We start from the raw sequence: 14,433 nt of genomic DNA, 5'->3' as shown, positions 1-14,433 counted from the left end.
ATTAAATGAATCCTTCTCTCATATACTTGAAAGCTTTGTTTTCTCTAAATGATCACAACCATTATTGTTTCTCAAATTTCAGAAAACAAATCTTGTACAAAACAGAACTTATACACAGGACTCTGTATTTAAAAAGCCACAGAATAGTATCATCTTGTTCTCCTTAACAGTGCCCAATATTTTCCGAGATAAACAGCAGCAGATTTTTATCACTTAACCAAATCAATTAAGCCTTTCTAGAACCACTTTCCCATCTACTGGAATAAATAACACATGTACCATTACACCTATATGAAGTATTTTCTCTTTTCATTTACTATAAGAAATACTAGAAAGGCATACAGTGAAAGGTAAAAACAGAATAGAATAAGCATTTTGCATGCAGAACATCAAATGAAGCTATTTTTGTTTAGCCAGAACACTACGCACTTTAGTGCTGTTCTCTGTTCTGTCCTCAGATAGGGACTTAGACTTACTAAAATGGTCTCCTCCGGCCTCTAGATTTAATACAATTACTGCATTAGTCTCCTGAATCTGCCTCCAAATCTTGAAGTAAATCTTCTCTGGAGAAGCCCAAATAACATGGGCTCTCTGTGAAGAGTATACTTTGAGAACTGCTACCTTAGATGATCAGACTAAAATGTTACAAATTTTCTAAAACTGTTATTTCAAAACTTCTTACCTTTACTAAATGACTTTCTTTCTTGTAGTTGCTTTTATTTATTTCTCACATTAATTCACAAATAAGTGTGTCAATAAGAATTAAATGAGAAGTCATTCTATTGACAACTATATAAAAATGGAACCTTTATTTTGGATTCAAACTACTAAATCTGGTTTCTAGTAATAATTTCATAAGTCTTTGTTTTCTAATAATAATTTCCAAAAATTTTAGTGCCACAAAAAATGTTATTTTATTATCCTGTTATTTCAAAGAGACACTATATAGTCTATATATATTATTCAACTATTCAGAAGCAGCCAAACATTTTATAGTTAAGAAAAAATGTTTCTATAGAATGAATATATAGCTTCTAGTGAAGGATAATTTGATTATCAAGCCTTATAATTGATTTATAATCAAATTATATGCAAATCCAAACAAAAACTATGATTCTCTATGGTTATATAATAGTCTTGAAATTTAAAAATATTCACCCATTATGCAAAATTCAACAATTATATTCAGTATCATTTATAGCTGAGGCATAAATGTTACAGGTAATAAAATACAGAAAATAAATAAATGAACCACACACAAATTGTGAAAGAACTCTACTTTCTCAGAAAACTTTATTTAAAAAAAAAAAAGCTGTTATTTCCTGTGTCATTTCCACTGTGGCCACCCTGATTTATATCTTCAGTCTGAATAGACAAGATATCCCATGGGAACACAACAGATCCAGCACTAAAGGCAACTTTATATAGCTATCATATTTCCTCAAATTCAAAACCTTTGCTTGTTTGAGAGCAATAAATCTTCATTGTCTAGCTCTTTCAAATGCTTATACATAAGAAATAGTATAAAATACCTTATTTCATCAGTCTCTGGTACTTTTGTATAGGGTAGAATGGCTCGAACACGTCTTCTATCTTCTACTGGCTGGAAACCATTGAAAATAGTAATACTTAGGAGCTAGGGAGATGGTTCATGCCCCTATCCCTAATTCTGAAAACCCAAAATGGATCCACATAAACCCACATAAAAATTACTACGGGTGACAGGTGTGGCAACTGTCTATAATCCCAGCATTTAGGAAGCAAACTATCAAGTCAAACTTGCCAAATTGAAAAGCTCTGGCTACATCCAGAGACTATGCTTAATTAATTAATCAAGTAGAGAACAATCAAGGCAAACACCTGATGTCAACTTCTAGTCACCAGTCATGAGTATTCACGTACAACCCCGACGAAGATACACACAAGTCTCTATACAGTCACACACCTATACATATATTCACATACACAATCAAAAGATAGTATCTGTATCCAAGTCAAAAAGATACATCCACACAAACCTTAAAGCCAACTGAATATTATAAACTCCATAGAATCATTTAAATTAATCTTTACTAAGCTTCTATAAAGAACCTAAAAATGTTTGCTACTCTTGCTAGTTATTTTTACAGAAATTAGTGTAAAAGTACAACAGAGTTGGGTTTTTTTTTTCAGATAATCTGAACAATCATTAAATAAGCTACACAGAATACAGAAATTAATCTTCATTTTACAATGTAAGACATTTTAACTCCCTAGCAATTAAGGTAAACTATAAATGCAAAGAATTATCTTAAAAATCTAGTTACTTTAATACTAAATTATTTTAATAAGGAAACTAATTTTTATTCTAGCATTATAACCAGAATTAAGACGCATAAAATTATAAAAGTCTTAAGAAATTTAATCAGATCAAAATTCATCTGATTTTGTAAAATAAAAGTTATGGTATTTCATTCATGTTTTACTTGCCTCTGGTGGTGCAACTGGATAGAGTAATTTTTCTCCTTTAAGTAAACAAGAAACATGACTGTAATAACCTATTAGGTCTGAGAGTGAAGAAAAACGCCTTCCACCAATGTAATAATCTCCACACATAGCAATAATCCTAGTTAGTAAAAGAAAAAAGAAACATAGTTTGGAAAGTATCCTAAAAACCAGTCTTTTTTATTTTTTTTTTTTTTTGAGTGAAAATTAAACACAGGTTCTCTACCATGGTGCTATGTCCCTCCAGCACCTACACTCATTTTTTTTTCTTTTTTTGGTTTTTCGAGACAGGGATTCTCTGTGTAACAGTTCTGGTTGTCCTGGAACTCACATGTAAACAAGGATAGCCTCAAACTTACCGAGATCTGCCTGCCTCTGTATCCCAAGTGCTGGGATTAAAGTCTAGCTTCTATGTTTAATTTTTAGAACCATGTTTCATAAAGACAATTTTATCAACTTCATGTTCTTTTCCATTAACATACATTCTTGTACTTCAAAAACCACTTCTTCGTATCATCATTGGCAACTGAGTGTTATTTTAAGTATTTATAAAGTTAATATGACAACATATTTATAAGTTTCAATTATGTAACTGAATCAAATACTTGAAAATTTACTACCTTCAGATCAGTCTCCTCACTTTCTATATTTAAGACTCAGCTATTTTATAAAAATTACTGGCTAGAAGTAGCTTAAAAATCTCATGAAATTCATGTAGAATATAATAAAAATGTTACATAAAAATTATAATCAAATATTATGAAATTATATATGTAAATAAATGTTTACAGAGATGACACCTTACTTGAAAACATACATACCTGTTTAACTCACAAGTTACATGTACAGAATTTAAGATAGTGAAGCTAAAAAGAACTAATCCTATACAATGTTTTCTGTTACTCTACAGTCCCAGTCTTTATTTCTTTCATTTTAGCTTTCATCTTTTTCAAAATGTATCTGTAATAATACATTCCTCAAATCTGAGGAATATATTTAAAAACTGGCATTGTAAAGATTACTATTACTATCTTTAAACAAAAAGTTTCAACATCTCAAAAATATTTACTCTAAATCACTGATTAAATAACTTAATTGAAATCAAGTTAATTATGCCATCATTCACTTTTGTAGAAGTGAATATATTTATAAACATGTCAGATTAAATACCTAAGTGCCATATTAAATACCTTAAAGTCAGGACAGAGACTTACCTAAAATGGTTGACGACATTTGTCTGGCTAAGAAATGAAAGTACAAAGGACCCCGGCCTCCGATCACTCTCTCTTATAAGGTAGCTTCCAGATTTTCCTGCCTGCCTGAGGCGTTCTTCTGCTATAGTTCTATCGAGTTTTCCATGATACCACCTAGGGGGAAAACAAATAATTAAAATAAAACTAGCCACCATAAAACTTCTGTGCAGACTGAAAGACATAATACTATAGGTATTAAACCCTCACATGCAACATTTATTTAATGTTAAACATTTGTTTAGTCTGAACAATTCAATTTTAACTCCACTTTTCACCTCCTCTCAACTTCACTAAGAACACTGTTTCACAAGGTTTTTTAATTTCTTCAAATACTAAACTCTGTTATCTCACTGATGAACATCTTCTTTCCTTCAATCCCCTTGCTCCAGACTTACCTATATTTGCTCAGAATAGAAACATTTATTGTATCAAACCCTTTCCTGGAACAAAGCAATTAAGTTGAGTAATTAGAAATAATTTACAACAACTCTCTATATAAAAAAATCCACTGATATAACAAAGTACTTAGAATCTCGTAGAAAATAGTATTGCCTAGTTTAAGTTTTACTACCCTGACAGGAAAACAGGAAACTGATCAGTGCCCTGGATTTTAAGACAGCCATATATTTAAGCTCAACTCCTCTTACAGAGAATATAAATATTTTTTGGTGTGCCAATTCAATGGCCAGGGAATCCTTTGTGACCTGAATTACATGGTCCTGTAGCTGATCATACTACTTCAAAGATTTTCTGTAACTTTCAAAATGTCATCCAAACTGTCTTACACAACATTTGTCTCTTCTAAAATTAGTTATGTTAGACTGGTATGGACATTTGCTAAAATTATAAACCCCCCAAAACAAATGAAGTACAGACAATTCAAAGGACAGTGTGAAGGGCTGCAATATTTCTCTTAGCCAAATTAGAATGTTTGTTGTATCACAGATATTATTTAACACACATTCTTTCACATAGAAACTCATCATCCTGCTTCTGCTTATCAAAATACCAGTCTAGGTCGAGATCCTATCAAAAGTATACTTCTATAAAACCCTTTATATATCTACAGCTGCAAACATTATGTTCTCCTTCTAAACTATACTACATATGGACATTAGTCGAAATTAACCTACTTCTATTTCATTTTAAAAAGTCTCAAAAGGAAAAGCTTTATCTCACAGGGAAAATTTTAACCAGACAGGGTGCGGCATGCAGCCTCCATTTTCATGTAATCTCAGTATTTTGGGAGTAGAAGGAAGATCAGAATTTCAAAATTTTCAGTACCACAAAAAATTAAGATAAAATTATTAAATATAAATATAAATCAAGAAAAGAGAAAATACAAACATAACCATAAAATAGAAGCATAAAAATCAGAACATTTACAAATAAGTAATCAAGTTTACAAAATTAAGAGCTAAATGAGATTAGCAGGAAATTAAGCATTTAATACGAGGCAGATAAACTTGAAAACAGAATTTGCTTGCTAAACAACAAAATAGAATTAAAAAATACAGAAAAGGACAAATAATAGGGGCTGGAGAGATGCTCAGAGGTTAAGAGTACTGGCTATTCTTCTGGAAGTCCTGAGTTCAATTCCCAACAAATACATGGTGGCTCACAACCATCCATAATGAGATTTGGTGCCCTCTTCTGGCCTGCAGGCATATATGCAAGCAGAACACTGTATACATAATAAATAAACAAACATATAGGCATCCTCCTGAATATTAACCTTCATCAGGCGATGAAAGGAGACAGAGACAGAAACCCACATTGGAGCACCGGACAGAAATCTCAAGGTCCAAATCAGGAGCAGAAGGAGAGGGAGCACGAGCAAGGAACTCAGGACCGCGAGGGGTGCACCCACACACACTGAGACAATGGGGATGTTCTATTGGGAACTCACCAAGGCCAGCTGGCTTGGGTCTGAACAGCAAACTAGCTGAACATAGCGGACAATGAGGAATACTGAGAACTCAAGAACAATCGCAGTGGGTTTTTGATCCTACTGCACATACTGGCTTTGGGGGAGCCTAGGCAATTTGGATGCTCACCTTACTAGACCTGGATGGAGGTGGGCGGTCCTTGGGCTTCCCACAGCTCAGGGAACCCTGATTGCTCTTTGAGCTGATGAGGGAGGGGGACTTGATCGGGGGAGGGGGAGGGAAATGGGAGGTGGTGGCGGGGAGGAGGCAGAAATCCTTAATAAATAAATAAATTTAAAATAATAATAATAATAAATAAACAAATCTTTAAAAAATGAAAGATAGAACATAATTTGCATATATGCTGTGATAACATTTGATTGTGATGTCATCCAGAGTTTTGGGCATTTAGATACGTGGTCCTGCACAGTGTACAGAAGTTTAGGGAGGTATGGCCTTGTTGAAGGAGGTGTGTTACTGGAGGCTGCTTTGTTCTCACTACTCTGAGAAGCTCAGAAGAACCACTAAAAGACCAGGATTATCATACTGCATAAGATAACAACATCCATATATATTAGAAATGCATCTTTCTACAACAAGTGACTACAGGCAGTTACCTAATACTGACTATATGCTGAATCAACCACACCCCATTAAAAATAGCCAAAAATGCTCAGAGCACATTATCTAGCCTTAATATAATTAACCAGAAAATTACTATCTTCAAGCTGGTGAGATGGCTTGAAGCTCTTGCTGAAAGTCTGACAAACCGCTATCAAACTCCACAGTAGGAAACAACCAACTGCCACAAGTTGTCCTCCGCTCTACATGTGAGCTCGTGCTCTCTTTCTCTCACACACATGCATACAAAACAAATATATAAAAAATGACATTAGGTGGCAAAAGTCCCTTCACTACTTTTAGGTCCTAAGTTTTGAGAGAAGAAATTTCCAAAGACACACCTGGTACTATTCTAAGACATGAACCAAAAGAAATGTAAAAATTTTAAAGTAATTATTATTCTTTACTAAAACTTTAAAGGTTACTAATTTATTTACAAATTAAGCATTTCTGTATTTGTTAATAGTTTGTTAATTCAAAGAAGTAAATCAAAAAGTGGTAGTTCTACCAATTTTGACTTACAAATACTATACTTAAATAGAAATCTGTAATATTGAAAAATAAAACCTGAACAAATAACAAAATATCTTGGAATAACTCTAACCAAACAAGTGGAAGATTTGAATGACAAGGACTTTAAATCTCTGAAAAAAGAAATTGAAGAAGACACCAGAAAATGGAAAGATTTCCCATGCTCTTGGGTAGGTAGAATTAACACAGTAAAAATGGTAATCTTACCAAAAGCAATCTACAGATTCAATGCAGTGTCCATCAAAATTCTTCACAGACTTTCAAAGAACAACACTCAACTTCAAAAAAAAAAAAACTCAAAAAACCAGGATAGCCAAAACAATCCTGTACAATAAAGGAACTTATGGAGGCGTCACAATCTCTGACTTTAAACTCTACTATGGAGCTACAGTTCAGAAAACAACCTTGTATTGGCACAAAAACAGACAGGAAGACCAATGGAATGGAATCGAAGATTCCTATAAACACCGGATTATAGTGAAAGCAAGAAATATAAAATTGAAAAAAAATATATTCAACAAATGGTGCTGGCATAACTGGATATCAACATGTAGAATATGAAAATAGATCCGTATCTATCACCATGCACAAAACTCAAGTCCAAATGGATCAAAGGCATCAATAATCACACTGATCTCATAGAGAAGAGGGAAGTACACTTGAACGCACTGGCACAGGAGACAACTTCCTAAATAGAACTCCAGTAGCACAGACACTGAGAGAAACAATTAATAAATGGGACCTCCTGAAACTGAGAAGCTTCTGTAAAGCAGGACGTGGTCAACAAGACAAAGAGACAGCCTACAGAATCGGAAAAGATCTTCACCAACCCCACATCAGACAGAGGGCTGATCTCCAAAATATACAAAGAACTCAAGAAACTGGTCACCAAAAGAACAAATAATCCAGTAAAAAATAGAGTACAGACCTAAACAGAGAACTTTCAACAGAGGAATCTAAAATGCTGAAAGACACTTAAGGAAATGCTCAACATCCTTAGTCATCAGAGAAATGCAAATCAAAACAACTCTGAGATTCCATCTTACACCTATAAGAATGACCAATATAAAAAAACTGATGACAACTCATACTGAAGAGGATATGGCATAAATGGAACACTCATCCATTGTTGGTGGGAGTGCAAACTGATACAGCCACTTCAGATATCAGTATAGCGATTTCTCAGAAATTTAAGAACCTCAAGACCCACTAATACCACATTTGCATATATAACCAAAGGATGCTCAATCATTCTTCAAAGACATGTGTTCAACTGTGTTCATAGCAGCATTATTTGTCATAGCCAGAACCTGGAAACAACTTAAATGCCCCATGACTGAGGAATGAACAAAAAAGATGTGGTACATTTACACAATGGAGCACTACATAGCAGAAATGATATCTTAAAATTTGCAGACAAGCAGATGGATCTAGGCACATCATATTGAGTTAAGTAATCCAGAATAAAAAAAGGACAAATATATGTACTCACTCCTAAGTGGCTTTTAGACATAAAGCAAAGAAAAGCAAGCCTACAATTCACAATCCCAGAGAACCTAGACAACAAAGAGGACCCTAAGAGAAACATACATGGATCTAATTTAAATGGAAGGAGAAAAAGACAAGATCTCCTGAGTAAACTGGGACCGACCGTGGGGATCGTGACAAGGTAGGGGAGGGGGAGGAAGAGAGGGGAGCAGAGAAAAATATATAGCTCAATAGAACAGTATATGAAAACACGTTATTTGGAGTGTGTTTTTCTCTTTCCAAGCATCCTGACCACCAGAATCCACGCAATGGCTTTGACCTTGCTCTTTTGGAGATCTTTATGGGTACAAAGCAGACAGGAAGTTTAGAATCATCCCATGGTGCTGGGGCACTTCTATTCCACTGAGAATATTCCTGATAAGGTTACCTTGGAGGTTAAGTTTTTTATTTAAATTGCTAGAAGTTGTTGATGAGGTTTTATATATATAAAGTGATATTTTACAAAGCTGAATTATATTGATATTTGTCCAAATACTGAGATATGAAGATGTTTGCACTAAGGTCTTTCGTTGGAAGTACTTAGAAGATTAATAAAATTAAACTGGACAGGACTCTAATATTTACAATAAGTATCTTCAGAGGATTCTCTTTTTTAAAAAAAATACATATAGCTCAATAAAAAGGGGGAAAATGTATTACCAAAAAAAGAGTAAAAAAAAAATGGGGGGGCTGAAATCAATAAAGTTTCTACCTCAAGAAATCAGAAAAAGGTAACCTAAAAAGGTAGAAAATAAATACTGAAGACAGGATTGGTGACACCAGAATCAAAAGTACAATATAACACCAGAAAAAAGTGAGTTCTCATGTTAATAAACCTGGAAGATTGTAGCTGAACTATTGTAGGCTGAACAAATAGAAAAAAGTTGCCAACAACTGCTTTCAGTAATGAGAATGGCGTTCTCTATGATAATAAGCTAGAAAAGACATTTCTTACTTGATGAAAAGTAGTGAACAGAATATCTACTTTTTAAGTTAATCTTGATTATTTCCTTGTTCCACATACAAAAAACAATTCCTTACATACATACAAACATAATACACATATATATATGGAAAAGTGGGAGATAAAATAAAGCTTCTAATGAAAAAGAAAGTAATGTAGAAAAGTGTATGTATACAACTAAATATACACAAGAATTTCTTACACATGACCCCCAAAACACATCAAATATAAAAGGGAAAATGAATCTATTAAAATTAACAACGCAGCAGCTTATTGTATCACAAATAATAAAAACCCAGAGACAGATATTGGGGTTCAATCTGAAGATCAGAAAAGCAAAGCTGCCTACCACTAGACAGACCTTTTACCTTTACCAAATCTTCAGATCGAAAGGGTGAGATCCTGTCTCCACAAATCCTCAAGATTCTATACTCCACTGAGTTCCTGTCTCTTCTTAATATTCCTCTCTCCACCCAGCCACATCACTACTGTCTCCATCTCCCTGGAGCTGGGATTAAAGACATGTAATCCCAAGTGCTGGCATCACCTCTGTGTGAGCTGTGTTTCTCTTTAAAACAGATTCAATCTTATGTAGACCCTGGTGACAACTCACAGAGATCTGTCTGCCTCTGTCTCCTGAGTCCTGGGATTAAAGGTGTATGCCACCACTCCCTGACCTGTATGGCTGACTAGTATGGCTTCTGTGCCTTATGACCTTCAGGCAAGCTGTATTAATTAAAACACAAATAATATACCACTATAGTTTATTTCTCTAAAACTAATGTATCTATAACTGTCCTACTCATCACAGTTATATGTCCAAAAGGGAGGGAAAAAGCACAAGAGCATAATTTATTGATATCACTGTACATACACAATGCTAACAATATTCACTTGCATAGTCGAGATTCATTTACTCTTTAGACATTTGTACGGGTTTCCATTCCTGTGGCAGTTGACCTTAGTATCACGATAATTTTAGCAGTATCAGACAGTAGATGGTAGACACCTCCCTTCTTCCACAGGAACACATACACACATACATACAATGTTCACTTTGCACATACACTAAAAAATGGAATGACACAGAAATTAACAATGACCCTGCTTGCAGACAGCACTCTCCATATTTCTTCCAGTTGTTTACACAGCTAACTTTGAAATGTTGGGAATATTAGTTTATATGACTGGAATAAATAAGCATGCTGCTAAAAAAAAAAACCATTGTGTGTCAAGTACATAAGGAAAAGAACTGTATGTAAAATTTATATACTAAATACATCATGTTAAATAGTTTTGCTATTTATAAAGCATCAATATCACTATGAATCAAAAAAGAAAATGCTACCAGATTCTCAAAAAGAAATACTGAAGCAAAGGAATTTAAATATACTCTTTCAAAACAATAATTCATTAAGAGAACTAAAGCCACAAACAGGTTTTCCGAAACATTTCTTCCCCTGTATTAGTTTATAAGCACCAAAAGCTTAGAAAATTATTATGGTGCTATTGCTATGTTCCTGAAACTGTACAAACAATCACTAATTATGAAAATTTAGGAAAAGCTGAATTAAGGAAAGAAAGAAGTTTACTAAATTTAACAATCTTAAGAGAATTCCTATACTAATATCCATGCTGGATTGCAGATAACACATACCTGAAATACAGAAGATCCTAAGTTATTTATCTGTCTAAAAGATCAAACATTGCCTGCTTTTTTATACTAAATATCAGTTTACAGTGATTAAATATTACTGTACACTTATATAAAAAGCTGGCATACTGACTTGCTATAATTCCTTGTTATTTGTTCAAAACTGCTTCCTTCTGAAAAATATCTAGGTTTTAATTAAACACATTACAGTATTTTTATTAAATGTACAGAGGTAAGAACAAGAAAATCAACTAAATAGTTGGAAAAAGACAGTTAAATGTTTATTTCTCAGACTTTTCGGTCTCCTTCTCAAAGAGGCAGCTTCCATCTCCCCCCTCACTGTCTCTGCCTCTGCTCTTCTCCCCTTCTCCCTTTCCCCTCCATAACCCACTAAATAAATACCCAACCTCACTAAAAAAAAAAAATTTCAAAAAGCTACCAACCAAATTTCATCATTTTTATTATTTTGAACAAAACTTCTCACTTTATGATCTTGTATACCCATTTTCGTTCTTTTACTACTACACTTTGTACACATAAATGATTGTTTTTGGCTTATACTGCTAAAAGATGCTCAAATTTCCATAAACCAATCTCTCTATTAAAAATTAAGTTGGCATGGGGGTACATGCATGTAACTCCAGCACCCAGCAGGCTGAGGCAGAAGAATTACCATGAGTTCTAGCCCATCATGTTTGAAATAAGTACCAGACCTGGATCTAGAGAAACATAGTGATGTTGTCTCAAAGTAAAGAGGGGGGGAAAAAAACTTTAAACATTTTCAAAGACACTTCCAGCTTCCTGTGTAGCATGTAAGAAAATCTAAAGAGAATTTAACCTTTTAAAAAGTAATGAACAGGACAAAGTTAAAAATCCACAACTCTCCTACCACCTTAAATATGAAATAGAAATGATGGGATTAAAAGTGTACACCACTATACCTATCTCAAACAGAAACTGAAAACATTTTCCTTTTATTCAGTACTAGGGATTGAACTTGTGGCAAGACACAATAGGTAAACCACAGGGATATGCCCCCAGCATCAAAGAGTAATTTTAAAAATTAGACATTCTAATATGCAGTATAATACAAAGATGCACTAACTTTTTATACAGGGTATGGTTTCTCCCTTAAAAAATAATTTTATTTATTTGTTCTTTATTTTCTTTATATTTTTTATTTATTTGAGTAAATAAATTTACTACCATTTTGTACTATGTACTTAAGTTCTTCTAACAATACCTCCCTTCAAAGAAACTTAATTTAGCAAAGCCTAACTAGGTAGGTGGAAGATTCCAGCTGCCTTTAGCCTTTCCTAAAGAGGAAGAGAAATAATGGACTCCTATAGCAATTCTGTCCCATTTAAGGACAGGAGTCGCAGGAGATAACTAAAAACACTGTTGAGAACATAGAATCACCTAAACTCAGACCCACTCATGGGACACAGACTGTTTGCTCTGTCACTGCATTCCTAATGGCCTGTTTATAACAGTCCTTCCATGTAATATATCACATTTACTATTTACATACTAAAAAATACAAAATACAGTTTGAAAAGACAATGCAAGTACCACAACCGAACATGTCAAAAGTTTCTGGACTCTTGGATGGAAACTTTAAAACACTGTGACTAATATACTGAGCAGTCTAACAAGGGAGGTATAAAACACATGGATAAGTTGGGAGACAGAAATAATAAGAAAACTTTTAAAAAGCATTAGGCATCAAAAAAGAAGGTGTAGGATGACTTAGCAGTTAAGACTAGCGCTTGCTGCTCCTACAGAGAACCCAGGTTCCATTCCCAGCATCAACATGGACGTTCACAACCATCTGTAACTCCAGAGGATCAGATACCTTCTTCCAACCTTTAAGGGCACTGTACATATGTGGCATGTAAAGATACATGGATGCAAAACAATATAAAAATATCTTATTTTTTTAAAGTTGTTACTTTTCACCATCCAAAAATTGATATTTTTAAGTAAGCTAAAAATTATTAGTATCAGGAATTGAAGTATTATTATAGATCCCATAAACTCCAAAGGATAATAAATTCCAGTTATAATAATTCGCTACTCAGAAATTTAAAAATCTATATGAAGAGTACTCATCCTTTGAAATACATAATCTGCCTAAACTCACACCAGAAAAAGATAATCTGAATTGAAGTTATTTTTAAAAATTAAGGCAACAATTAATAATTTCTCAAAAATGTATACTCCTAGTCCAGATGTTATTCAATGGTAAATTTTAATTAGTATTTAAGGAAAATATTTACACAGATATTAAGGATTTAAGAGCTGACAGCTAGCAAATACTACGTCTACTATCCGGTTTCTGTCACATACTCTAAAGGTAAAACGAACGCAGAACTTGATATCTGAAAATACACAAAATGTGATTAGTAAACATTTTCAAATTGATCATAAGCTATTTTTGCACACAAAGAGGGCAAGCCTCTTTGCTAGTCACACTATTTCAAGAATTCAGCCTAAGACTGTTCCTTTTGAATAACTGTTGCATAGTTTCCTTTTTGATAACTGTGTAGTATTTTATAGACTACAGCCCACTCATAATAAAAAGAGAAACGAAAAAGAAGGCATACAAAAATCCTGTGAAAAATGCAATGCCTTTGTTTTACATAGTTACCTTTTAGTTAACACCAGAAATGTTAGTATAAAAATACTGTGCATAAATATCCTGTCCTCACTACAAAATCTACTTATACAATAACAAAATTAAGCATGCTATATGCCATAATTTGGATGTGATTCCCTCAAGGATTCAGATCTGGTGCCCATATATTGATGCTAAGAGGCAGTGGAAGGGCTAAAAATACAGCTCAGTGGAGCAGTGCTTGCCTAGATACATACACTAGGCCCTCGGTTCACTGCCTAGCACTGCAAGGAGAAAAGTGGCCTTTTAAAAAGTGGAACCTAGTGGGAGATGACTTGGTTCATAGGTTATCCGCGGGGTGGGTTAATGTGTATTGTAGAATAAGCTATCTCCTCAGTTCACTGTTAAACGTGTGGCTACTGTTTTTGATTGACCTATTTCATATAAACTCAGTTCCCTCCCACTTGTCTGTCATTTTGTGATCTAGCAAAGGGGATTTCCACTAGTGAATAGATGGCCCAGCTCAATCATGAACTTTTACTTTCTGATTTACAGAATAAGCAGTAGAGCACAGAAGAACAACCCTGAAGAACAAGTTAAGGTGATTTTAATGTTTTTGCTTAATGTGCAAGCCCCAGGTATTGGGACAAGAAATCATCATATATTTTCATTAAATGAGATAAACAGAGAAAATTTTTTTTAAAAAAAGAGACTATAAATAGGGTGCATCACAGTTTGTAAGGGTCTTTATCAAACTGTTGTCTCCATTCTCTTTGTCTGTTAATGTATATATGCTATGTCACTGATGAAGGCCTATTTTTGCATCTTTGTCAAAATTAGGTTTAAAAGCTACT

General features: G+C 33.8%; 1 protein-coding gene across 2 annotated transcripts in view; it reads right to left on the bottom strand.

Annotated features, from left to right (window-relative positions):
- Window positions 1–14,433, bottom strand: part of Rasa1 (RAS p21 protein activator 1) — a 71,156-nt gene that overhangs the window by 37,112 nt on the left and 19,611 nt on the right. The window contains exons 2-4 of one of the 2 annotated variants that reach the window (XM_075976364.1): window positions 3,699–3,851; window positions 2,466–2,605; window positions 1,533–1,599 (exon numbers count right to left, since the gene is read on the bottom strand). In XM_075976364.1, the coding sequence (XP_075832479.1) occupies window positions 1,533–1,599; window positions 2,466–2,605; window positions 3,699–3,851 (360 nt within the window). Of the gene's footprint in view, window positions 1–1,532; window positions 1,604–2,465; window positions 2,606–3,698; window positions 3,852–14,433 lie in introns of both variants that reach the window. The other variant, XM_075976365.1, reaches the window with a different exon arrangement.

This window comes from Microtus pennsylvanicus, chromosome 6, assembly GCF_037038515.1.
Source record: "Microtus pennsylvanicus isolate mMicPen1 chromosome 6, mMicPen1.hap1, whole genome shotgun sequence".
NCBI classification, from domain to species: domain Eukaryota; kingdom Metazoa; phylum Chordata; class Mammalia; order Rodentia; family Cricetidae; genus Microtus; species Microtus pennsylvanicus.
Note: the sequence above shows the minus strand (reverse complement) of the source record. Positions and strands in the feature narration are given on the sequence as shown.